At 41.1% G+C, this 27,012-nt stretch overlaps 1 protein-coding gene across 1 annotated transcript in view; it reads right to left on the reverse strand.

Annotated features, from left to right (window-relative positions):
• Window positions 1–2,185: 2,185 nt before the first annotated feature.
• The window catches only part of tesk2 (testis associated actin remodelling kinase 2), a 39,761-nt gene continuing 14,934 nt past the window's right edge, over window positions 2,186–27,012 (reverse strand). The window contains exons 4-12 of the mRNA XM_085804663.1: window positions 26,073–26,121; window positions 18,767–18,913; window positions 17,423–17,505; window positions 14,265–14,349; window positions 13,456–13,539; window positions 12,054–12,140; window positions 10,392–10,530; window positions 5,665–6,222; window positions 2,186–5,159 (exon numbers count right to left, since the gene is read on the reverse strand). Of these exons, the coding sequence (XP_085660789.1) occupies window positions 4,843–5,159; window positions 5,665–6,222; window positions 10,392–10,530; window positions 12,054–12,140; window positions 13,456–13,539; window positions 14,265–14,349; window positions 17,423–17,505; window positions 18,767–18,913; window positions 26,073–26,121 (1,549 nt within the window). The 3' untranslated portion in view covers window positions 2,186–4,842. The remainder of the gene's footprint in view (window positions 5,160–5,664; window positions 6,223–10,391; window positions 10,531–12,053; window positions 12,141–13,455; window positions 13,540–14,264; window positions 14,350–17,422; window positions 17,506–18,766; window positions 18,914–26,072; window positions 26,122–27,012) is intronic.

Genomic DNA, 27,012 nt, shown 5'->3' on the forward strand with positions numbered 1-27,012 from the left:
ATGTGACTCATTGTGATTATTAATATGAAGCAGGGCCGTTGTATAGGGGAGAAAGGTGATGATAACTCTAGGGGCCCAGCGCCCAGTGGGGCCCATAAAAAACCCCAGTAGTCTAATCTTTGTATGACTGATTTATTCTGCTTAGACCCTGACTAATACTCATAGTACACTGTAAAAACTCAACATCTTTCCAAGAATATTTGTCTTATTTCTTGTCCAAATGTCTCATTTCTAGTCAAAACTAAACTCTTTCCACTTAAAATAAGACTCATCACCTAAAAATTAACTAGTTTTTAGATCATTTTCACTTAAATTCACAATAAATAGAAAAATCTGCTAGTGAAAGTAAGTTTTTTGTGCTTGTAATAAGGAAGAAAAACTTGCTCCACTATCAGATTTTTTCTACTTATTCCAAGTGAAAATATGCTTGAAAGAAGTAAAAAGTGTCTAAAAACAAGCTACTTTTAATATGATGTGTCTTATTTTAAGTATAATGAGGTTTGTTTTGACTAGAAATGACATTTTGACTAGAAATAAGACAAATATTCTTGCTAAGATACTTGAGTTTTTGCAGTGTAATGCTGCATTAGCATCAAAACAAAGAAGGCTAAATAAAAAACGATAATACATACGTAGTCTAAGAAAAAAAAAGGAAAAGTTAGGGGGAGGGGCCCACTTTAGTATTCTTTAAGGGGGCCCAGAATTCCTAGCAACGGCCCTGATATGAAGTAGTCGTATAAACAGGTCTAACATTTATTATCTGTAGAAAAAACCATGACACCTGATGAGGAAGTAAAGTCTGGATCGTTCAGCACCAGTCGTTAGGCCTGTCACAATCATGACACCATCGCCTGATTGCAATTATTTTTGTATAAACATTTAAATCGTTTCTATTAATCTGTGTAAAAACAGCTGGATGAAACTAACAGAAACTTCATATTCCCATTTAAGTGGGAAGTGGAGCTTATTTTCTAATATTCAATGACCCACATTTCAATTAACCCTTGAGGTGTATGTGTATTATTCAACTATGTTTAAGCTTATACTATAATAGTGGCATAAAATGATCAGAAAAAGACAAATTCAATCATTAATCGCAATTATTTGTTTGGCAATTCATTATCAACTAGAATTTAATAATTGTGGCGGTCCTACCAGTCGTCCACATGATGACTGGAAAATCAAACCTTAAACATTTATCTTTTAACCTTCAGGGCCCACCTCATTTTTGCATACACTTGTACCGCTTCTTTTCTGCTTTTTTTTTTTTTTTTTTTTTTACATAAATCTCTTAAACCACTTCTCCTCTGTCCAAAACTACCAAATATTCAATAATTCTGAGGATTTTAACCTTTGAAATGCCAGTTTGATTCCTTGATGTCACTTTTTTTTTAAATTATTATTATAAAAAAAACACAAAAAGTTAGCTATCTTCTGAAAAACAAATGTCAAGTGACTTTTTTCTTTTTCTTTTTTTTATCAGTCTTGGAAAGGTCAAAGATTACTCAAAATATTGGCTTTGTAGCATCATTGGTTTTTCTGTGGCGGCAGATTTAAAAGTTTGCCTGGTTTCACTGTGTTCTGCTGTTCCCTGTTAAAAATATCAAAACTTGACTCCAACAGTTTGTCATGAGAAAGGCTTCATTACAAAAAGTTGTGTCACTATCACCAACACAGACAAAATGGTAGCCAAAAGAAGATGAACAATTTGCCAAAAAGGACAAAAAAATGTCCCTGATGGGGCCTGAAGGTTTCAGTGAAGTCGTTCTGAAGGAAACAATGAAGACACAAACACAAAGTAAGAACTCAGGGAAACGTAATATTCGATCAGCAAAAACATCTCAACCTGTATTCATCGAGGGAGGTACAGTATAACACAAACTTTTTTTTACCATAAATATACAAAGGTAAGACATTAGAAACGTTTTCTCATAAATATCAAATTAGATCCTTTATCCTGTAGAAACAGTGTGGTGAAAGGTGAAAGGTCCGTCCGTTGCATAGAAAGTGTAGAGACGAGTGGTTAAGAGGCGTTCGCTGTACAAGTGCATCTTTTTTTTTTTTAGTTCCTATCAGACTGAGATCAGCAGAGTGTAACAACAGGATCAATGAACAAGTGCTGGAGCGGAGGCAAGACACGGTTTAACAAGTTTAACGAGTACAAATCTACATTTTTACAACAAGAACAAGAGCAACAACAACAACAACAACAACACACCTTCCCGATCAGACAATTGAAGAAATGCTTTAAACCTGCGTCGGTGACATTCGACGATCAGACAAGGAAGTGAAAGTCAGACACCAAATCTGTTTAAGACATTCATCATCAGGAGTGTGTTAATAAAAGTAGAAAAATGTCACCAGACCAAATGAAATTAATTAAAATAAAATAAAAATGCAATCAAAGGTTAGCAGCGACCTCATTAGAGAGTGTTTCAGAGTATCAGAGACTCCGCTTAGAGGAAATGTGCCCCTATTATAAAAAAATATACACTGGATTTAAAGGAAATGCATGGGGCAATACACACACACACACACACACACACACACACACACACACACACACACACACACTCAAACAAGGATTTGTGGCAACTTTTTGCTATTTGGATGACTGATAATGAAAAATCTGTGGAGTTTCAGCTTAATTATCATTTCTGGACGAATCTGCAGCTTTGTAACACAGTGAATTGTGTTTCTTTGTTATGCGTACTGTATGTGTGATGTATAATTCACTGTCTTAATGTTTATATCTTTAGGTTTAAATTTGACACGAGACTGATCTTCTGTCTTTAATTAAGGAGGATTTTGACTTTGAAGCAAGAATAAGTAACTTTCCATAACAACATTGTCGAGACTGAACGTGCATCTTCACTGAATCTGAAAAAAAAAACAAAAAAAAAACAGTATCATGAAAAGAAAAGAGTGGAAATGAATTATGCAAATGTCCAAAAGTGAGCGTGACATGATCTACCTGGCTACACCGGCGGTTAAATCCCCGACTTTATGTCTTTATTGTGCATTTTAACATTTAAAATATTGTGTTGTTTTGTCTTTTTCAAAAGTTACACAGTCTTACTTTAAAGCTGATGAAATCTGAAGTACGTGGACCAGGTTTTTTATTTTATTTTAAGTATTTTAAATGACTCAGGAAAGTATCAAAACACTCTTCCGATTTTTAGATACTCACACGCACACACACACACACACACACACACACACACACACACCAACTGGGATCCTCGTCAGTTCCCTGTATCGTAGACACGGCGCCCAATATATGAAACTTTTTAAAGAAAAAGAAAAAATCTACATCATCTCTCAATAGTAAAATATAAACAACCTTTCAAAAAAAATAATCTCTATCCCGAGTGTCGACTCACTGTGTCGATAAAAGCTTTTTTTTTTTTAACTTCTTCTCCTTTTGTGCTCATCTCACCTTGTTCTGTCACACCTGGGTGAAAATAGCTTTGAAAAAAAAATATATTTATTTAGTTTTCTAAATCAGTTGTGCTTGATTTAACGAACATGTGATACATTCACTTGAGCGATAAAATCAAGTGCTTTTTACTTTTCTAGTTATCTTTTTTCAAAGGAGGTTAAATCGAAAGCAACTGGACTTAGTTATTTGTCTAGAAGACGTTTCACCTTCATCCAAGAGGCTTCATCAGTTCATGTAGCATCTGACCAGGCTGGTGTGGAGAGTCAGTATTTAACCAAACTAACGAAGTCGAAACCAACTTTTCAGACAGTCATCTAAACCAGGGGTTCTCACCTAGTCTCACTCTGGGCTCCACATTGTCCCGTGGTCATTAGGTCGTGACCCACTTTTATAGAATTCAAATCAAGATTTTTTTTTTTTTAAGCCTTTAAAAACTAATTTTGCTCTTTATTGAGCAAAGTGCATTTCAGAGCACATGAATGAAACTGAGGAGTTACCATGACAACTGCATGTACGGAAGTGAATAAAAAAATATCAAACTGCACAAAATGGAGACCAACAAAACGATAAATTTGTCTTCTAATGCATCTCTGCATTCAGAGCATGTTCACTAAAGTGAATAAATACCAAATTGCACAAAATAAAGACCCACAAAACAAAACAAGATTCACTGCATTCAGGCCACATTAATAAGAAACTGATATCTTTGCATTCAGAGCAAATAAGAAGAAAGTGAGGAGGAGCATTACAACTGTTCACATGTCTCGCGTGCCTTTCAATATAAGTTATTTTTCAAAATAAAAGACATGTCCAACATCAGATGTGCATTAAATATTATTTACTTTTTTGACCAGCTGTCCGCGACCCACCCAGAACGGGTCCGCGACCCACTTTTGGGTCCCGACCCACCAGTTGAGAACCACTGATTTAAACGACTGTCGTTGGCACCTGGAGCACAAAAGGGAACCAGTGACATCATCACCCTTGTGAACGCCCCCACTAGAGGTTAAATAGTGAGTCTCCACACCAGAGAGTTGGGCCAGTCCCAGCCTGGTCAGATGTTACATGAACTGATGAAGGTGAAACGTCTTCCTAGACAAATAACTAAGTCCAGTTGCTTTCGATTTAACCTCCTTTGAAATACTATGACCTGGAGAAAAAATGAGAACATGCACCGGCCTAGTTATCTTTTGTTTTTTTGTTTTTTAAACTTTTCTCCAAAAATCTTTGAAATGTGTCGCGGTCCATCAGTCTGCTTTAAAAAAAACAAAAACAAAACAATGTCCATGTCGTCTCAGAGAGGACGCAGCAGCCCCGTCTCGTCCTCCTCATGTGAGAGAGAGTGAGTGTGTGGGGGGGTTTTAATCTGTCACATGGGGCAGCCATCTTGTCCCTCAGCCTCATTCCCCCTCCTCCTCCTCCTCCTCCTCCTCCTCCTCCTCCTCCTCCTCCTCGGGGCTGCAGGAGCAGTCCATCGCCTCCCCTCCGTCCCTCTCGCTGCTGCTGGGGGCCATCGGAGACCAGCTCTCCTCCCTGTTTCCTCCCTCCGTCCTCTCTTCTACTCCGTCGTCTTCTTCATCCTCGTCGTCCCCCCCTCCTCTCTGCCTGCAGTAAGGCGGGATCTCGACCACGACGTATTTCTTGGCCCAGCTGCCCAGCAACGACTTCTGTCGGACGTCGTTTCCCGTCAGGCACGCGTCGGACCTGGAGTTCGTCGCTGAGAGAAACAAAGAAAGAGAAACGAGAAATTTTGCATTATTATATTATTTCTTTATGTTGACATTTGATATAAACTAATATCTAGAGAATAAAAAAACAACAAAAACATACTATATAGATATTTATAAAACGGAAAGGTGAAATCCAGCGATCTGATTGGTTGTTAACCGTGGTATAATGAGCATATACCACAGCTACTATTCTAAAGCCTTATCACAGCGTGGTGAATGTGCAGGTCACAACTTGTCCACCAGAGCGTTGTGGAGTTGTTGGATTGTGTATTTGATGAGTTTGATGAGGGAAACCAAGAAATCCCATGAGCCTCCGTTCGTAGCGTAGCTCTGAGCAGCTCACGGCTCTGCTCCGCCGTTCTAAAAATAGCTTGCACCGACAATTAAAGGTAACAAACCTACTGCTAACACTATAGGGATTATGGCAATGGGCCGATTTGCCAAAATGTTGAACTATCCCTTTCCATTTTGGCGTGTGTTGCTCCTACTCACCGGGCAGCGTGGCCGACAGCTGGCTGGAGTTGCAGGTGAGCGAGCCGCCGTTGTTATTGGAGCTGACGGCGGCGGCGGCGAGGTGGAAGATCTCGGAGCGCGGCAGCTGGGGCGACACCGGTAACGAGTGACACTGTCGCCCCGGCAACTGCTGCCAGTAGTAGGACGCCTCCTGCTGCGGCCCCGCCGGTCCGTGAGCCGGCGCCGCCGCGTTGCCGAACAAACTCCCCGGGGGCGAGTGGAGGTCGAACACCAGCGAGAAGACGGACTTGCTCGGCACGTCGAAGAACTTGATCTTGCCGCCGCACAGGTCCTCGCGCGCCGTGAAGGGGTTGATCTTGCGAGCTTTGGGCGCTCGCTGCTGCTGCGTGGTGGTGGTGGTGGGCGGGTTGTAGTACGGGTCCTGCACGTTGACCTTCCTGATGGGCTTGCAGGAGAAGATGTCCGACTGGCTGCGGCTCAGCCAGATGTTGCGGCGGGGACGGGGCGACTTCGGAGGGATTTTGTCGTCCTGGAAGCCGAGAGGGTTGAGTCGCTTGAAGCCCTGGATCTTCTCACCTGGAACAGACAGACAGAGGGTTGTTTTGAGAAGCTATAGAGGTGAATCTTTAGATTTTTAGGGAGCGTTTTCTCCACTGGTTTGGCTCATTTCTTTCAGGGTTTCTGTAGGTTTCACCAACTCAAATTTAAGACTTTTTAAGACCATTATGAATGAAATTTAAGTTTATAGTCATAAAATTACTTGCAAATCTGTATGTATGTACTGTCTAGAGCTAAACTTCAGCTCTGTATACTACCTACTGCTGTAACATGTTATATCAAAATGTCATAAGTAAAAGAATGTTATATCAAAATGTAAAAAAAAAAAAAAGCAAAAAGAAAAGAAAAGATTATGATAAAGATTTTTATTCTGTGGGTAATGGGGGCGGGACTAGATAAGCTTTTGCTTCTCCCGCTTTCCCTTTCGGCCATGTGTATTGTATTATTTGAACTAAGATGAAGTGTGATGATGATGATTTAAATTGACATGCCCGAAATAAACAAACTGATTGATTGAAAGTAAATTGGCTGCAATAAGTTGCATGTTGGGCCCATTTGTAGTTGTAAATACATTCAATAAAGCACAATGAAGTGTTGCGGGAGCATTTTGTTGAGCATTTGAGGTAGCGTTACATGGGCGTAAGAAAATTAAGACCCGTCTAAAATTATTTAAGACTTGAACACAATACCTCAGTGAATTTAAGACTTTTTCAGGCCTTAAATTTTGATTTTCAAATTTTAGACTTTTTAAGACGCCGCGGAAACCCTGTTGAAACAGAAATTACATTCTCAAAACAACACGGACAAACCTCCAAACCACTTGGCAGTCGTTCACAACAGAATTGAATTTCTCATTCAATTCATCAAATTGCAAATGTCTCTTGAAATGTCATGTCATGGTTATGAGTGTTATGTCAGTCTTATGAACATCCATTCAAATAAAGTGTTACTGGATTATGAAAGAAAAGCAAATGTAAATATTTGCCTTGCAAGTTGATTTATGGTGTATACCCACACATTTTCTGCGTGCGCTCCTAAAGATCTAAGTCAGGGGCCACTGTGCTTCTGGTAAAAAAAAAAGGTAGTCTAGAGCCTTGATTCTTTTAGCTAAACAACAAAAACTAGTACAGTAACTATTGTCAGTGAAGCACTGGGCTAAGACAGAGAGTTGGGCATGAGGGATATTTCAATGCTCCTCTGTCATAGTGACAAAACATCTGAACATGTTGACTTGCAGTGCTCACAAGATGCCAAAGGGACGATGCATTTTGGACACACTGAGCACATGAGTGAACTGTTTGGGAGAAAGATGAGCTTTTGCAAATGAGCTATGGCGTTGTTGCTGAACTGTAACACTGATCTTATAGTTTTGAGATCAATGTAATTTCTGTTTCAAGAAATGAGCCAAACCAATGGAGAAAAACTGCAATAGTTTGTTTATGGTTTTCTGAGGTAATAATCTAAAGCAGCCACTAGGTGGTGCTACAGGGTTACTCCTTGTGTTTACTATGAAGCTGTGAGTTCTTTGAATCCCTGCTCCTCAAATGTCTCCAGACCGTTTTTATCTCAAGTTTGTTGAATTTTTATCTTTAAATAAACTTGATTTAATAATAATAATTGTATGAGTGTGTCTCCTGGGAAATGGAAAGGATTACGGGATGACAGGAAGAGGGGGGAAAAAGAAAAAGTGCTTCAAACTCAGTTTCCAGCGATTGTTCACATTGTTTAGAGACAAAGTTTGTTCACATACGCACATAAATAGTTGGAGGAGGAGGAGAGAGAGAAGAGAGGGAGAGAAATTCGTGACATAACAATGAGCAGCAGACGAGGAGTGAGATCCAAGCTATGTTTTCCACACAATAATAGCTTCACGAGGGGTATTTCTAACGTCAACACAACAGGCTCAGACTGTATTTAATACGTTCTGTCCACAACACAACACCGGATCAAACAAAACCACAATAATAACTCCACTATAAATCACTGCTGCATCCTGTGACATCATACATCTGTGCTCTTCTTCCTCTTCTTTGTACGAGTGTCGTTCTGAAGAAAAAGAAAAGGAGCCGTTCTGTTTCTCGCGTCTAAACAAAAACATTACATCCTCCTCCTCCTCCTCCTCCTGGCTGCGTGAGGGCGGCGGCGGCGGCGGCGGCTCACTGGACCAAATTAGAAGTGAAACCTGGACCCGCATGGATCAGGTGTCTGTTGATCTCGGACCAGTTTTCCTCATCAAGTCAAGAATGAAGTTTATATCATCAGCACCCGAGGCCTCTGGGCCGACAGCGCTCGTGTTCTCAACGTTATTCAGATTAACGTTGGAAGGTTTTTCACTTCGCTTTTATGAAGACAGGGTTCCTACAGCTTAAGCCAACTTAAATTTAAGACTTTTTAAGACGTTTTTAATGCCACTTGAAATGAAATTTAAGACTGACTTCATAATAAACACAAATGCAAAAAAAAAAACGTCACCACATCTATGTATTACATAGGGTTAGGGACAATTTTACCCACTTTCCTATGTGATCCAAGGTAAAGTGACAGCTACATGAATGATTGGGGGGAAAAAAAACAGATTTGGGAGCTGGTGGCGGTAAGAAATTTAGCAGTGACGGCCGCCACTAACTTCTCTATGTCAGAAAGTTACCAATTATTTTGAGATTTGAGACTAATTATAATCATAAAACACCACTTACCAAGTGTTAACATTTTTAAGACGTTTGAAAAATTGATTGAAGACATTTTAATGCCAATAAAGGCCTTGTTTTTAGATTAATGAATGCAATGCCTTTTAAGACTTTTTAAGGATTCGTAAGAACCCTGGAAGAAGAAAAAATGCTCCAGGGTTAATTTACCATGGTGGAATATACAGATACAGTTCTGTTGATTCCATGTTTGTCCATTTAGTAATAAGCAAAATGTTTACACAGCTCTCTCCTCTCTCTCTCTCAGAGGAACCTCACCCAGGTTTAGTCCGACAGTATTTTATCCCTCCTTCTACTTTATCTACAGCGACATGATGCAAAAGTTTGGGCACTTCTGGTCAAAGTTTCTGTTAATGTGAACAGTGAAGTCTAAAGGGGAGCACAGCACAGCACAGCACAGCACAGCACATCACATCCACAGATAATTTGACAGGTGCTGTGCAAAAATATACTTGGAGAAAAGGAGGGATGTGGAAGTTCCCAGTAGATTTTTCTTTTCTTTTTTTCTTTTTTTTAATCGACATGTTTCAACATTTTTCAATTAAAAGCAAGTGGAAGATTAAATGATCTCCAAAAGGCATAAAGTTAAACATGAAACAGAGTGAAAAAGGGAAACAAAGCAGCAGTCTGCAAACGAATGTGAAACCCAGAAGACTTGAGCTCTCAGGTGACTTTGACTGAAGGTATCAGACAAGATATTTACTATTTACACACTGTGATAGTTTCCAAAGGGGGGGCTACTAGCTACTAACTATGCAGGGTGGCCAGACCTTTCTTGCTGCGAGCCCATTTCCTTTTCTGTCATTTTTAAAATGTAAAAGATGAAAATAAAAACTATATATATTGTTTAAAATGTAAAGGGAATGTGTCATGTGTAACTTCATGCCTTTTGGAGATCATTTCATCTTCCACTTGCTTCACTGCTCAAATTAACAGAAACTTTCTGTGCCCAAACTTTTGCATCATGATGCCACTGCAGATAAAGTAGAAGGAGGGATAAAAAAAACTCTGCTGAAATAGTGTCGGACTAAACCTGGGTGAGGTTCCTCTGAAAGAGAGGAGAGAGAGGGATCTGTGTAAACATTTTGCTTATTACTGACTAACTGGACAAACATGGACTCAACAACAGTGCTTTGCAGCAGTAATTGGGTTCCTGTCAGGCTGCAGGCGCTGACCGGAGAACAAGTGAAATATTGACCGACCGGCTCGCTGGACTGGATGAGAGAAACAAACACAGCCTGTGTGGGGCGGGCTGATGTCGCCGGTTTCCCTTCCTGCCACTTTCCCCCTTTACAGGAATTTACTAGCATCCTCCTGTAAACAATGGGCGCTGGCTTTTTTACTGACTGTAAAGCCCCGAAGCTGAAACCACTGATCAGTGTGATTTTGTGCAGCAGCAGCAGCAGCAGCTCTGTCTGTCTGTCTGTCTGTCTGTCTGTCTGTCTGTCTGTCTGTCTGTCTGTCTGTCTGTCTGTCTGGTACCTTTGGGTATGGTTTTCTTGTCGTTGTCGACGCTGAGCAGGACACACTCCTGCGCCATCTGTTCGACTTTAAGGCGAGCCAGAATCTCCTCCAGGTGTCTGACGATGTCCGGGAAGGACGGACGGAGTTTAGGATCCATCTGGAGAGGGGGGAGTGGAGAATAAATGAAAACACGGAGGAACAATGAGTGATTTATAACCGAAGAAGAGTCACGGATACTGTAGTCTGCTGTTATTACCAGGGAAACATAATAAAATATTATCATAATTATGTAACAATGATTTACATGAACAAACACCACCAGAGCAGACGCCTCCACAAGCCTCCAACACTGTATTTAACAACACGCTTTTCCAGGAAATTTTTTTTGCTGTATTGTTATATAACACCAAGGACAAGTAGAAGTGGTTTTAAACACAAAGATAAAGCAGCGAGTTCATCTGTGCAAATCGAAGGCCGCAGACGCATCAGGAAAATGAGGGATTTAATGTAGAAAACAGAGGCGAGGAAGAAGGGCAGACATCGAACACAAGGCCGGTGTCCAACAACATGCAGCAGACTTCAGAGAGTAGTTCACATGCACGACGTAAACGAGCCGCATCTGCCTCAAAGTTTAACAGGTTCGTCCCTGGACTGTGACTTCAACAAGTTTGGTCCAAATTGGTTCAGTGTTTTTTTGTGTGAAATCCTTCTGAACAGAAAACTTAACATCCTTCTTGGGGGTTTAAATTGTACTAGCTCCATTTTTAAAGTTGTCTTTCCTTGAAGAGTGATACAGCTAAAGACAGAGACAAGAGATGGAAGGAAGGAGGGAAACTAAAATAAACATTTGACATGACAGAAGACAAATTTAGGAGGAAGGGGAAAGGTATAAGTAGCAGGGAACAAAAAATATGGCTAAAAGACAAAGCCACAAATAACTAAGAAAGCAAAAAGGGGGACTGGAGGAAGACCCTGGAAAGAGACTGTGAAATTTACTATTTAGGAAATGTAATTCAGTCTGGATCCAAGGCGCCCTCTGGAGAAACGACTTGGACCGACGACAAGGGAGACAGGGATGATAAAAGCATCACAACAGACAAGGATGAGCAGGGATGGAGGGAGCCAATCCCGGCTCAATCAGCAGGGAGCTCCAAAAACTTTAATGCTCTCGTCCTCGGTGGTTTGTAATTTTATTAGAGAGAGAGAGAGAGAGAGAGAGAGAAAGAAAGAAAGAATCCAATTCCAGTCGGAGCGACAAGAATAAAACTTAACTGGATAAATCTTGTGAAAAAAAAAAAAAGACATTTGTTACGGTTTGACCTACTTAATGTCTCTCCTCCCGATTTCATTAGTTAATCAATCAAACAGTGGATCCCTGTATGAAATGCTGTGAAAAAGCCGAGTCTGATCCAGCTTTCAGAGAATAGAAGACCCCCTGGATAGTGAGCTAAATCAGATTATTCACATAATCAGATTGCCTCTCTATTTCTGAGCACCAGAATAAAAAAAGTTACTTAAAGAAATTAAAAATGAAACAGAGGAGACTCATGGAAACAAGCGAGGCGCCGCGCGGGGAATTGTTTGTCTCAACATGAGGAAAGGTTTTTGAACATTAAGAGTTTCTGATTTGATATGAACAGAGTACGATTGGACGGGACAGGAGGGGTGCGATGGACTCACATTGCAGCAGTTGAAAGCCAGCTGGAGGAAGTCGGGCGGACAGTCCCCGACCATGTGCTGGAACGTGTGGTAGTCCAGGCCGAAGTTCTGCTCGGAGACAAAGAGTTTTCAATTATACAGAACAAAAAAAAAGTTAAAGTTAAACAGGAAGTTCACGTTCGCCGCTCTTGACAAGAGTCAGGCAGATGTTCGACTCACTGTTACTGCTGTGCCAAAGCCAGATTCACATCAGCCTTAATCCCTGTGACACAACCGGCACCGCTCGCTGCCAAGTCGACTATCAACTAGGTCCAATAATCAAAGACTTCACTTCTGAGCCCGGAGCTTTTAACCTCCGTCTTGCTACCATCTCTTGTGTTCGGGGCGGTTTTGACCTGAGTCTTAAATCAGCTGTAAAAAAAAAAAAAACTAATCTCATTTGTTTCTCATCTCCTGGTTACGTTGTTAGTCTTCTTCCTTATCCATGAAAAGGTTGGTTTTGGACTTATGAGTTAGGTTCTAACTCTAATTATTGTTTTTATCGTTATAACCGGGTTGAAACCGACCCTAACAACACTGAGAATATTTTGTTTAGGCAAATGCAGAGACTGCTTGCTGAAAAACTGCCCCTGAAGGCAACGCGGTTTTGCATGAATTTAATTCTAAAGTTAATTATTTTAATGCAAATGTTCACAAAACAACTCTGTGTGGTAACGTTGTGTTATTATCTCATAGCGTGGTGAATGTGCAGGTCACAACTTGTCCACCAGAGCGTTGTGGAGTTGTTGGATTGTGTATTTGATGAGTTTGATGAGGGAAAACCAAGAAATCCCATTAGCCTCCGTAGCGTAGCTCTGAGCAGCTCACGGCTCTGCTCCGCCGTTCTAAAAACAGCTTGCACCGACAATTAAAGGTAACGAACCTACTGCTATGACTATAGCGATTATAGCAATGGTCCAATTTGCCAAAATGTTGAACTATCCCTTTAAGTATGGAAGCCTGTGTGAGACAATATATTACTCCACCTGAAATCTTGAACACATGATCGCGTGTTTTAATTCATAGTGGAGTTTCTGCAGATTTCAACAACTTACATTTTATAGTTTGTGGAGAAAAGAAATGGATAATATAAATATAAACTTCCACTGACACAACCGTGTCACACAAGAAGAATTTAGGGATTAAAATAATAATGACGAGGTGGAGCGAATGAATTATTTCTAAATCTTTTAAGTCCAGTTATGATTTCAGATGAATGGGTTGAACAAACACCTCAGCTCCGTGTGTGTGTGTGTGTGTGTCTGTGTCTGTGTCATGTGAGTGTCTGGCAGTGTAAACAGGGCGAGGATTAAGAGATACCAAGAGATCGACCTGTGTACAAAGCAAACAACCGGGTGAGACAGAGGTGAAGAGGAGCAGTCACCTCTGTGCGGGGGAGGAAGTCGGGGTCGGCCTGGATTCTCGCGATGATCTCACACAGGATTATTCCATAGGAGAAAACGTCGGCCTGAAACAAAAAAAGAGGGGACACAAAAATGAACACATGCATAATATACTGTATATCTTCCTCCTCATATTCCTTTAATTTCTTTCCTTCCTGATCTGAAATACAAATTTAAAGGGACAACAAGGAGTTTTGGAAAAGCGAAGTGTTTTCACACTACATTTATGAGCCTCGGCGTGCACCGTACATTTCTTTGACCGGCGCAAGACAGACTCATGTTTTCATTCATCAATAATTTAAGTCAGAGGTTGGAAGACGATCACATACCGTCGTAGTTCCGACCATTAACAGCGATTCGGCGGCGTTATTCTCATGACTCGCCACGAAACCGAAAGTAAGGAAACGCTGGTCGGCTTGCCCAGCATTTCCGCCACCACTAATAATAACAAAATAATGATAGAGACAAAACTATATATTTATCGAAAATGGGCCCATTAACAAGTGTGGGTAGCGGAGATTCATCCACATTAACGTGAGACTTTTTTATGACCAAATAGAAACTCCTCGTTGTCCCTTTAAATTGTACAGTTTATCCAAGTTTTGATGCAAAACAAACAAAGAATTTTTATTTTTTGTTTCCTCTGGGATCTAAATTCTCACACATTTTGTTTAATTTTAATGAAAACTAATCTAATTATGGTGTATTTTCCACATTATTTTAACTAATACCACTATTTTGCATGATTCTATTGCAAATGTCAACGGTCGTGTCAAGTCGTTGGCTTCACCTTCTCATTGTAGGGTTCGTCTCTTAGCACCTCTGGGGCCATCCAGAAAGGAGAGCCGACGACTGAGAGCTTCTCTCCCTCCGCACTGAAGACAGACACACACACACACACACACACACACACAATGTTTGACAGATTATATGCAACATGTCATCAAAATGAGGAAGTCATCCGCGCCAGAAAAGTTCAAGCAACTTGAGAGGGCTTTGAGGCTTTGACTCCCGGACGCCGTGTTCCTGGTTGAGTAATATCATAATAACACCGTGTTTACACAGAGCAACCAGCCTGGAGAAAAGTCGGAGCGTATTCAGTATCAATTTGTGTGTAAACATGTCAAGCTGGTGAAAACTCGGTTTGAAATAATCCTCTTCTAAACCCGGTGCAGCAGCAGCAGCAACTCGTGACCTGACCCCGTTCATGTTGTGAGTAAATACAAGATGTAAAGCAGCGGGAGGGAAAACGCAAGGGTGGGATTTCTGATACCTGCCTGCTATTATATCTGTCAGTGCTTAATTAAAAAAGCCAGATCATTTCTCCAGGCTGTCTCTGAAATTTTAATATCAACATCAAAATAGAAACCGATACAATGCCAAGGGGCAAGTATGAATATTAAACCACCCTTCTAGCTAACACATAATTACTTTTGAACTATGCCAGGCGAGAATGACGTCATCTTCTGTTTCAATTAGCTGCGTTAAAGTGAATCTTTACTCCTTCGTCCTTTCAGATCTGTAGTTTTTTACCACCGTTTAGTGCGATGAACGTTTATTCTCAAATCTTTGTGCCATTTTTGTGCATTTTTCAGACCCACAGACACATGCATTTTTGTTTATTCCCAGTCATTTATGTCTAATAAGTCTCACTCTGCTCCTTAAGACTGTGCCACTGCAGCATTAAACGGCGAGACCCGTGCACTGATAGCATCCTCCTCCTTATCAAAACACTAAAGTGGAGAATGTAATCTGTGCAGCCCTGCTGTTAATGTTAGCGTCTGACCCGTGTGTTAATAAATAACCCTGCGTCTGGTATGAGGAGGAGGGAAAATTCACTTAAGTGAGTTACAAATAGCTACAGCAGCAAAAGAAAATAATGACAAAAAGAAAAAACTTCCTAGTGGATAAATAAGATCAGATCTGAGCTGAAATTTTGTGTCTGCTGATTAATTCAAATAGGAGAAGTGTTACCAGATGTAACGCTGCATATCTTGACAGGCTTTTTAAAGTGTGAAGATTCATGGAGCCGGCGCGGCTGCAACATAACAATAACAACGGCCCTAATGGTGAAGGATTAATGAGAAGACGGTCAGGGGAAACACCCAACGTGTGGCCCGGAGGAGACATGCACTGTGTTTTTGTTTTGAAGCTGAATCAGCAGAGATCAGATTGAAACAAAAACCACCACATCACTGGATTATTAAGATATTGTTGTGAAAAAAAAAACAAGAAACCAACAATTGTGTGGTTACAGATGCAGCAGACACAGACACAGACACGGAGCATCATTAGGATTCACTGTGAGTCACATTTCATCTGTCGTCTCTCACAGCTCTTCAGCTTTCTACGGAAAATATCTGAGGCTTCTCTCAGACATGTTCGACTTTGTTCGCGTTTGTTTGCTCTTTAAGTGATTGGCAGCTGGTGTGCATGGGGTATTTGGAGGGTTTTTTTTTTTTTACTGGAAATGGCTGCCTACAGGGGACAATAACAGCTGTGACGCTACCACACAAGTTGAACCAGACGGCTCCATCAGAGTTAGGTGATGATTCCTCCAGCCTCTTTTCACTAGTCAGTACGTTTACATGCATAGTTTAATCCAGCTATGCTCAAAACTCGACTTTGGCGTCTAATCGGACTTCTGTCCTTGTCCCAGTTTACATGCAGGCAACTGAGAAAATCGAATAACTGATGGGAACGCGTCCTCCTCCTTCTCAACACCAGGTGGCGATATGCGTCGTTTCAGCGGGTTAATATGGCGCCTTTTCCGGTTGACCTGTTAGCCAGGCAGCAGACCGGCATTTTCGAACAACAGCAAGATGGTTAAAGCAGAAGTAAGCGATCCGGTCGTTTTGGCTAATGCTGCGTTCCAGGCAGGCTTTTGAAACTGTAAGTTACAGCTTCAAGTCACGACTTATGACTTTGTAGCGTGGAGCATGTGCACATGCGTTGTCCAGTTCAATTCTGATTACGGCGTATACATGCCGGTGAAAGTCAAATTCCAATCGCATTATCTGGGTGTCTTAACCGAGTTGGAGAACTCCGATATTAGTCGGACTAACGCGTTTACATACGCTCAGTTGTCCAGTTATAGTCGGACAGGCTGTCCTTTGAGCATCAGGTTGATGCAGTGTGTAAAAAGGCCAACCAGCGCATGTACTTTCTCTGTAAGCTCAGGAACATAAACATGGATTCCAAATTCATGGAAATGTTTTATTCTTGTTTCATAGAATCTGTCCTGACTTTTGCTTTTATTTGCTGGTTTGGGTCAATTAACCTGAAGAACCGCAACAGACTTCAGGGCATAGTCAGAGTGTGCAGTAAAATTGTTGGTGCTCCACTGAAAGACATTTCCTTGCTGTACAAAACTAGGGCCCTGAATAAAGCCAAACTCGTCCTGACTGACCCTACCCATCCCTTGGCACCTGAATTTAAACTGCTCCCATCCAGACGCAGATTTCATGTGCCAAGATGCAGGACCAACAGATTTAAAAATACCTGGGTTCCAGTGGCCATTGGCCTTCTTAACAATTGACAGCACTGTGGTCACTTTAAATCCTGTTTCTTCTAGGATGGCATGGTTGCACTTTATTGGTTGTTTTATCTATTTTATTAACTATTGTTAATTGTTGTCCTGTGTATGTATTTTATTGCTATTTTTATTATTAGCGTATGTTGTGTCACTGTTGTGCTTTGGTTTTTATTGTTGTCTTATGCTGCTGGCTGCACTACGGGGACAATAAAGATCTCTTGACTTGATTAAGGCAATAATTCGGTTTTCTCAAGTGCGTACTCATTAGAGAGATTATTTATGATTATTTATTACAACTACTAATGCAGCACTGCGTTATGTGTGTGTGTGTGTGTGTGTGTGTGTGTGTGTGTGTGTGTGTGTGTGTGTGTGTGTGTGTGTGTGAGGCTGCTCAGTGGAAGACTCCTCCTTACAGATTAGTGGGGATCTTCTCCGCCAGGCCGAAGTCTCCCACCACTGCCGTGTAGGCGCTGTCATCACATTTAATCAGGCAGTTCTGTGAACACACAAAAACATTATCATCATTAACACATTCAGTTGAGGAAGTTGCAACACAGAGAAGGAGGAGGAGGAGGGGAGTTAAAAAAAAACATTTTGTGGCTTCACAATATCAGTCAGACGTCAACTTCCTAGTTGAACTTCAGTAATAGTTTTTACTGTATACACTGTTATTTTTCTGTGTGAATCAGAAAGTAGGAACCAACAAAACATTTGGACTCGTTCTTCCTCTTCACTCTGAAAGGAACTGTTTCTAAATCTACAGTTTCCATTTGTTGCAACAGTATCCAAGCCGTGTTGAAATGCACCTGCGTATAAAACAGCTCATGCACTCTGATATCAGGCCATGAACGCTGCGTAACGTTACAGTTAATAAAACTTGATGTTCTTTATACTCACAGTTTATTTATAGACATCATTTCATCATGCTGCCTCGGTGCACGTTAACTCTCCCTCTACTGTGTGGCATCATGTCGTCAACTCTATGCGCTGCCAATATGTCCAATTCCTGTTCATTTAGCTTTGAATAATATATAGATAAAATGCAGTGGCCTTCAGGGCAGAAGTATGAGTCATATTAGGCAAATTCACACTGTTAATTTGAGGAACTATGATCCATCTAATTAAAAATCTATTATTCAACTCTCAGTATCAGCTATTAAAATGTGTCCTGTTGCTTTTCACAGTGACGTGTTCTGCTTCACTCCTGCCGATGATGATGATGACCACCTATAATCTCAGACAGGGCGGCTGAATGAAGGGTTTAGCAGCAGAGTGCGTACTGTCCCGGCCTCCCTGTCCGCTGCGTGCCAACATGGCTCCGGCTCAAGTTGGAAAACTAGAGGCTGCCTGGTACAGATTATCACATCTGACAGTGACGCCCTGTTCTGTACAGAGAGGTTAGCAGGTCCACGACTACGAGAGCAGATAAGTGTGTCAAGACATATCTACTATATCATCTAAACTCTATCTTAGGACCAGGCAGCACTGGTTTGCTATGAATATATCATTATATCTATGAATCTGAACATTTTAAAACATATTTTTCAAGTGATAATCGATGTATGAGTGAAAAACTGAGAGAGAGAAAGCGCAGCACCACAGAATTAAACACCAAAATCAAAAAATATCACCCATATACATTAAAAAATACAAATGTACAGACACTGCTTTCATCAGCCAGGGAGACAAGCAGACCTGTAGATTTATTTTTAGCTACGATTTCTCCTCTTAATGACCAATTAGCCCGTCTAGCTCACCTTGGAGGTGAGGTCCCGGTGGAAGATGCCTTTAGAGTGCAAGTAGGCCAGACCGCTGGCGATGTCGCAGGCCAGCTTCACCCTGGTGGGCCAGGTCAGGTGTTTGTTGCTGTCGAGGAGCTGCTCCAGGTTTCCACCGTTGATGTACTGCAGACAGACAGAGACAGAAATTAATGAGCAGGTGAATAAGGTATACACAATTACATTGGCTTAAGTACTTACATTTTCTTTTTTTTACTGCTCCTATGTGAGAGAATTTATTCTTTTTTTTATCTAATTTTGTGGTTTTGTGTTGTTTTAGAGCTAATACGTCCATTTTATTATTTCCTCCCACTCTCAGTCTGTGCTGTTGGGTTCTTATGTTGTTTGTTTGCGTTCTTATGGGTTTATAATGTCGCTGTTGTTTGGCTTCTCGTGTCTGTTTTTGCTTTTATTTCCATGCACCTTTGTTTTTAAAGGTGCTATATAAATAAAGGAATATAAAAAATAAAATAAAATTAGAAACACTATACGGTAGTCTTCGTAGTCTCTGATTAATTCTCTTATTCAAAGCCGGTAACATAAAGCCACATTAGCAGTGAATGTGAGAAGAACTGGAGCATTAGAAACCATCCTTTCCCCCAACACCTTGATGAACAACCCAGTGTCTCTACATTAATGCTGAACAAAGCTGCACCTCTGCATCTGATTTACATTTAATATCAGTTCAGGAAGTGCTGTGTCTCTTGTGTAATCAGGTGTAAACAAACCGTGTTTGTGTCCCCGAACAGCCAACTGCAATGAATGTTTGACTTTTTATCTACCATGACCACAGTATTTCCCTAAACTTAACCACACTGTCGTCTCCAAAGAGCGTTCAGACAGCGCTCAGTGTTGAGGATATACAATTTCAGAGGGAGAGTCAGTTTTTAAATAATGGTGGTGGGTAAAAAAGAAATTGAGGAAAGGAAATTGTTTAAATTTGAATGTGAAAAGCTAGAGAACAACTTGTGCTGTGCAGCTTCTGCAAATTCAAAAGGTGTTACAGGTTTTACGGTAAATTATTAATGACTTCTGAGAGTCAAATGACTTCTCACGGGAATTAAATGTGAGAAGTTTTAACTGAGCGGGCGTGACAACTCTAATCATAGCAACACAACTCTCAGTTCTCATTGACAGAAACAACACGTCTGAGAATTACTCAGTGAACTGGTGCACCGACTAAAAATATACAAACATGAACTACTGCACTGACGCCTAGAGACGTCTACCTGTCTGCCTGTCTGCCTGGTGTTATCGAGCCACTAGCTGAACAAAGTCTGATCTCCTCGGAGCAGCGGAGTGTGGGCCATCACTCAGGTTTAAAGGGATAGTTCAACATTTTGGCAAATTGGCCCATTGCCATAATCCCTATAGTTTTAGAAGTAGGTCTGTTACCTTTAATTGTCGGTGCAAGCTATTTTTTGAACAGCAGAGCCACAAGCTGCTCAGAGCTACGCTACGGAGGCTCATTATGGGATTTGTTGGTTTCCCTCATCAAACTCATCAAATACACAATCCAACAACTCCACAACGCTCTGGTGGACAAGTTGTGACCTGCACATTCACCACGCTATGAGATAATAACAGAAGAGAGTTGTTTTAGAGGCAAATGCAGTGACTGTTTGCTGAAAAACTGCCCTCAATGGGAACGTGCATCAGTGGTTTTGCATGAATTTACCTCTAAAACAACTCTGTCTGGTAACGTTGTGTTATTATCTCATAGCGTAGTGAATGTGCAGGTCACAACTTGTCCACCAGAGCGTTGTGGAGTTGTTGGATTGTGTATTTGATGAGTTTGATGAGGGAAACCAAGAAATCCCATAATGAGCCTCCGTAGCGTAGCTCTGAGCAGCTCACAGCTCTGCTCCGCCGTTCTAAAAATAGCTTGCACCGACAATCAAAGGTAACAAACCTACTCCTACAACTATAGGGATTATGGCAATGGGTCAATTTGCCAAAACGTTGAACTATCCCTTTAAGAGTGGGCGGCAGAGAGGGCAGATCAGCTCAGTGAGGTTGGGTGGGGTCCCTTCACTGTGCCTGTCAGCTTCGATCCAGAGGAACTTGTCTGACCTTGCCGTTCGCATGCAAACACACAGACGCCGCTAATCCCACGTCACGTATCGCGGACAACACGGTGGTTAACTAGAGAGAGAGAGCTGAGATGGGATAAAGAGATGGTCTGGTTTAGCTGTGTGGTTATTGGTACAAGCACAGAATTAGGACAAAGGGGGTGGATGGTGGTGACGGGAGGAGGAGGAGGAGGTCTCTACGTCTTCACGCAACTGAATAAACTGACCTTCGACAGATTAATTCTAATTTTTCATCTTTAATCTTGAATTATTGCGACATAGAAGAGGCTTTAAAAAAAAAAAGATGAAACCCGACCGAGACAGTTCAGGTCAATGAGCTGCGTTCCTACAATCGATTTCATAATTCAACCCAAACAGTAAAGGATTTCTCTGTACTGTAGACCACTTGAACATCAAGCTGCTGTGTGGGCTCGGCTTCCACAAAAGGACGAAGAATTACAACATCAAAGGAGGCTGACTATCGGAAATAAAAAATAAAAAAATGAAGTATGAAAAAACAAGTACATAATTGGTTCACTCTGGATGAGATCCCAGGAAATTTGATAGAGAAAATCTGCTTTGCCTCACAGATGCAAAAAAGGCTCAGCGCCTCCTAATAAGGAAGCTTAAGTTGTTGTCAGCATGAAGCATAACGTTTCTACATTTTAGGGATCCTTAAAGAGACTGCTCCAATAAAAAATGTCTGTAATGGTCATGCAATCTACACTCTGCATTATTTAATCCTATTCTACTTTGTTCTGCTTAAGTTAATAAAACATTGAACATATTGAATTTCCAAACTAATTACTGATCTCAGAAGCTGTTTTCATCTCAAATCCTAATCAGAGACAACAGTCCGCTCCAGCTCAGACGGTTATTATCACATATTGGTTAATTACAGTTATTGCAGAATAATACAACAATGTGAGGAAGAAAGAAATGTTTAAAGGGGAGCTACGTATGTAAGTCTGGCCGCTTTTCTGCTGTTTTGCTAACCCTCCTCCTGGTCATGTGCATTTGTTTACAATGGTGCCAGTGAGAAATCAATCAATAGAGCGGTGGTGGATAATGTTAATTATCATAAACGATGTTACGACATGTATATCTGTGTAGTCTTATCTGTCATAAACAAGAGGTAACATGTTACAGGGCTCGCTTGTGCATTTAAATTCCTACCAAGTCAATGTTACGTCAGGTAAATGGACCAGTACCTGTGCATTTACCTTTACTTATGCGCACATCTGCCGATACGGTTTGACATAATCTTTTTTGGAAAGTGACGGTATTTAGGAATCTTTACGATTAATTATATAATTAATTGTGGCGTTTAATACAATACGATTAATTGTGAAAACAAATAATTATTACATCCCTAGTTATAAGTGATTTATTTCACCATCACAATTACTCCAAAGCTGTTTATTTAAAGTAAAAATGTAGTAGAGTTTCTCTTCTGTGGGGGAATTGTAGCATTAACTCCATCTGTGTACCTGTGCTTATAGTTTATGAGCAAAAGTCAAATGGCCTTGGCCCCCAAAAGGCTGAGCTTCCTGTGGGCTTATACCCTCAAATGTTTATTCACACACACACACACACACATGCCCACACACCCCGATCCAACATGTCAGAGGATTACAGAATTTGTTCAACAGATTCCTCAGTAGCTACAGAGTTCAACATCTGTTGTCTGCCTGGGGAAAAAAACTCCGCTGGAGACAATTAAAACTCAGACTAATCCCACTTCCTTCCTTTATCATCTCATTTAAGATGTCGATGGAGCTGATTTCAACCTCACACTGACTGAATAATACGCAGCGAGCGACGAGCGACGAGCACCATGCGTGCCTCCATGGTCTCCCCGAAAATGCAAATCACATGGTTTTAGCGGAGGAGTGCACCTGCTGTGTCAACTTTAAGTAACTGAATGGGAATAAAGTCGCATTCGAAATAAAGCCTCTTACTCAGCCATGGCATTTTCCCCCTGGAATTTGCTTGATCCTATCCATGGAGTTAGTGATATACCGCAGTAATTACTTGACATAGCGCATGTTTGAGCCACGTAATGGCTTTGGCTTGGTTGTGAATAATGAGTGTAGAGCAGTGAGGGGAAATGAAAAACATACGGGAGAGAGAGCGGGTCACAAACTGTAGTGGAAAGTGGTCGGTGTCTGTCGTCCAGGTTTAAAAAAAAAAGAAAACTCAGGAAAAGACTCAAACAAAAGAATCTGTGTTTGCTGCCGGGAGCAGCTTCAAACAGCGGTGTAATCCTGCTGCCATCATGGGTCATGACTTACCATTAGCCCAGATTATAATTGCACTCGCATTTCCTATAAGGTGCATTAAATTGAGATTCAACGGAGAGAGCTCTTCAAATCGTTTTCTGCATCTTCAAAGGTTCATTATCGCTGTAACAGATGACGCTGCAGCCAGGCTGTCGAGAAACGTCCCCTAACAAGTTAGTTAGCTGTTGCATCATATCGAACTAGACTCTGCAGAACTAGAGGCTCAGTATATAATTATAATACACCTTATACGTCCTAATACCTTAATTTATTTACACTGAGATGCTTTTGGATAGATCACCTTTTGCTATAATACCCTATAGGTTCATTACCTTTAGTTATCGGTGTATGTTGTTTTGAGATCAGCGGGGCAGAGACATGAGCTGCTCAGTGAACACAATGGAGGTGAATGGTACAGGTCCCCTGTCCCTCATCAAACTCATCAAATACACAATCCAACAACTCCAAAACGCTCTGGTGGACAAGTTGTGACCTGCACATTCACCACGCTATGAAATAATAATGTAACATTACAAGACGGAGTTGTTTTCTGGGCAAATGTGTAGCTGGAACTACATGCCAGAGTGATTTCAAATTTTGCTTCATGTGTTGTAATATTACATAATATCTCATAGCGTGGTGAATGTGCAGGTCACAACTTGTCCACCAGAGCATTTTGGAGTTGTTGGATTGTGTATTTGATGAGTTTGATGAGGGACAGGGGACCTGTACCGTTCACCTCCATTGTGTTCACTGAGCAGCTCACGTCTCTGCCCCGCCGATCTCAAAACAGCTTGCACCGACAATTAAAGGTAATGAACCTACTACTATGACTATAGGGATTATGGCAATAGGCGAATTTGCCAAAATGTTGAACTATCCATTTTAAAATGTGCAACTCTAAACTTACCGTATCTGATGTCAAAAGGAAACGAAACGCTGCTCAGTTTTACAACTCTTTTTAAACTGTGGCTTCAGGTTAATTTCGTATTTCATGTTTAAGGAAAAGATCCGTCATCAACCAGCTTTGTTATTTCTGTGTGTGCGTGTGTTGGACTTGGAGTTTGTCGAGGTGGCTCGAGGCCATGCGGTAACTTTATTCTCCATTTCCTCTGAGCGCGGCCTCATAGTGGTGGTCAGGTAACAAAACAGCATGGGCCCGCTAACAGGGTCAGAGTATTCACTTAGGCCCCGACATGACACAACAGGATCGGTTTACCCCGCAGCAGCAAAACAAGACCAACCGCAGCGTCTCTTCCAATACATGGGTTTGTGTGTGTGTATATAAGTTTCTTAACATGTGTAACTGCAGAAACTTGTGTGTTTGTCTTTGTTTGTCAAGGCTACAATAAGCACATTCACTGACTGTGCAGCGCAACAGTGTAATCAAGCACACGTGTGCAGCCTGGAAGGATCCTTAGCGCTGTTCGACAGTGTGGTCTTTCTTCCGAGTGGGATGAATCGTGTGTTTTGTGCTGTCTGTCCACGTCTTAACATGTGTTTGACCATCGCATGTGTGTTTGATTACAAGCATGTCGACACAGATGCATCATCAGGCACTGGTGGGACTGTTGGGAGTGGATTGTACTGTATCTGTGTGTGTTCGTGTTCGTGTGTGTCTAATGAATAAAACAGAGTTTGTGCGTCAAGCAGCAGAGGAAAGTCAAACTGATTATTTTTATTTGATGGTCCATAAAAGGAAGGAATGGAAAGGGTTTTTTAATTCCATTCACTATTTTTTCCAGAGTTCATCTTCATCTTTTGATATTTCTAATTTGTCTGTCCAGAAGTTTAAAACATAACAACTTTATTACACCAGATGAGGAAAGAAGCTGCAGCCAGTGAATGTGCAGCATTTATGTTTAAAAAATGACTTAAACAATCAACTAATCGCTGCCAATTACTTTTCTGCCGCTCAACTTGTAAACTAATCAACTGATTGTTTCATCTCTCTCCACAAGACATTTTACTTTTTTTAAATAAAATTTTCCACATTTAGACTCCATGCGTTTCCTAAGAGTCAAAAATAAAGAGCTATTTAGTGATTTTTTTAATTAACTTGGGTCACTTTGCGGTTTTATATTTAGCGTGTAAAAGTTTTTATGATGTTTGTATTAGTTGTTGGGAAAATCCTGACACAATTTTGATATCATATTCAAACAATTCCTCTTTTCTACTTGTATTGTGATTGTAAATAAGCAACAGAATCACCGCATCAACTCTGTTTCAAAGTGAATTTTAACTTGACGCCTCTAATTCCTCCTTTAAATCAAGAGAATAAAACCTGACCTTTCAATTAAGGGGCTAACGACTGTAAATCAGCTGCTAATCAAATCAAGCTTTTCCATGATTACAACCACAAATATAAATCTCTTATATCCCTTCCTCTCTCTCTCTCTCCCTCACACACACAGACAGGTTAAATATAGGCTCTATGCAACCTGAACATATTGCTCATCATCGCTCTGATGGTGTGTGTCCTCACATTAAGCATCTCTGGAGAATTTTATTAGCCGCCGCCGCCGCCGCCTGTATCAGATTTTCCTCTCTTACCGAGACGAAGACATGCAGTCTAAATGTCACGTATATAGAAGAACATCCAGTTCTTCTTCGGCCGTCCTACATTACAATTACAGACCCGAGTGTTACCGTGTTGTGTTCATGGATGACGTTGACGTGATGTGACGTGATGGGATGTTTAACCTGAAAATTATACACAAACACGCACACAGGGGGCTCGCATCTACTTGTAGACACACGAAGAAACTGGAGAATCCTTAAAGCCTCTATCGCTATCCCACCTTTCATTAGTGGAAAACGCTTTCATCTCACACGTCAGAGGCTTTAATGTGAAATACGTGTCTCTCTGTGTGTGTGTGTGTGTGTGTGTGTGTGTGTGTGTGTGTGTGTGTGTGTGTGTGATCCTCCTACCTCCGTCAGAGCGTGAAGCTGCCCTTCGTGGACACACACTCCCTTGAACCTAGAAAACAGAGGAAGAAAAAGCACATAATGAAGGTGTTGCAGGACGTTTGTTGGTTTGAATGGAGTGAATTAAATCACTTATCCTCCACAATCTAAACAAAGGTGGAGCTTCTCTTCTCTTCTCTTCTCCTCTCTTAGTTCAAACACACACACACACACACATCTAAACAAAACACCTGCATGGACGGTCTTCTGCATCTCTGCTGTTAGGAAAAAATGTAAAACTCAAGACGGGCAAGACCACACAAGTCACGGCTGCAAGACCGTCTGTTAGGAGAAGGGAAATAACAGCTCAGTTGCCTCATCTGCATTCCTCCCATTTCTACCTTTCCCCTTGTCTTTCATTAACCCGCCTTGATGTCGCCCCGAAGAAAACACATATACATTATATTTGATGGCGTTTAAACAATTATCACGAAACCCAAGAGGCTGGGGGAAAAAAAGGACGCATGCACTCTTTAAAAACCAGAGTGAACCAATGTGTGTGTGTGTGGAGCAACATATGAAACAACTTTGCTCACAAGGAGCGTCGAAGGCCTCGTAATTCAGGAGGAGGCAATGAAAAGGTCAACTTTGTGGGTCCTTGTTGGATTTTAGCTAACAATGACCCCCTCAGTGCCGGCTTGTTAACACACAGACAGACACACAATCCACTCGGGCAAAAGCTCAACAAAGATGGCATTGTAAAAGATACGCTGCATGTGTGTGAGTGTGTGTGCAAGGAGTACACACACACACACACACACACACACACATGGATATTTATGTCTATGTGCATGTTCATAAACACACACACACACACTCTTTCCCACGCAGGAGGTCGGAGCATAAAGTGAATTTAAATGAAAGTGTTTACAACAAAAAGCAGGAGTGAAACTATTCTGGGGCG

The sequence above is a fragment of the Trachurus japonicus genome, chromosome 17 (genome assembly GCF_045865225.1).
Source record: "Trachurus japonicus isolate A0001 chromosome 17, Traja_1.0".
Classification (NCBI taxonomy): Eukaryota; Metazoa; Chordata; class Actinopteri; order Carangiformes; family Carangidae; genus Trachurus; species Trachurus japonicus.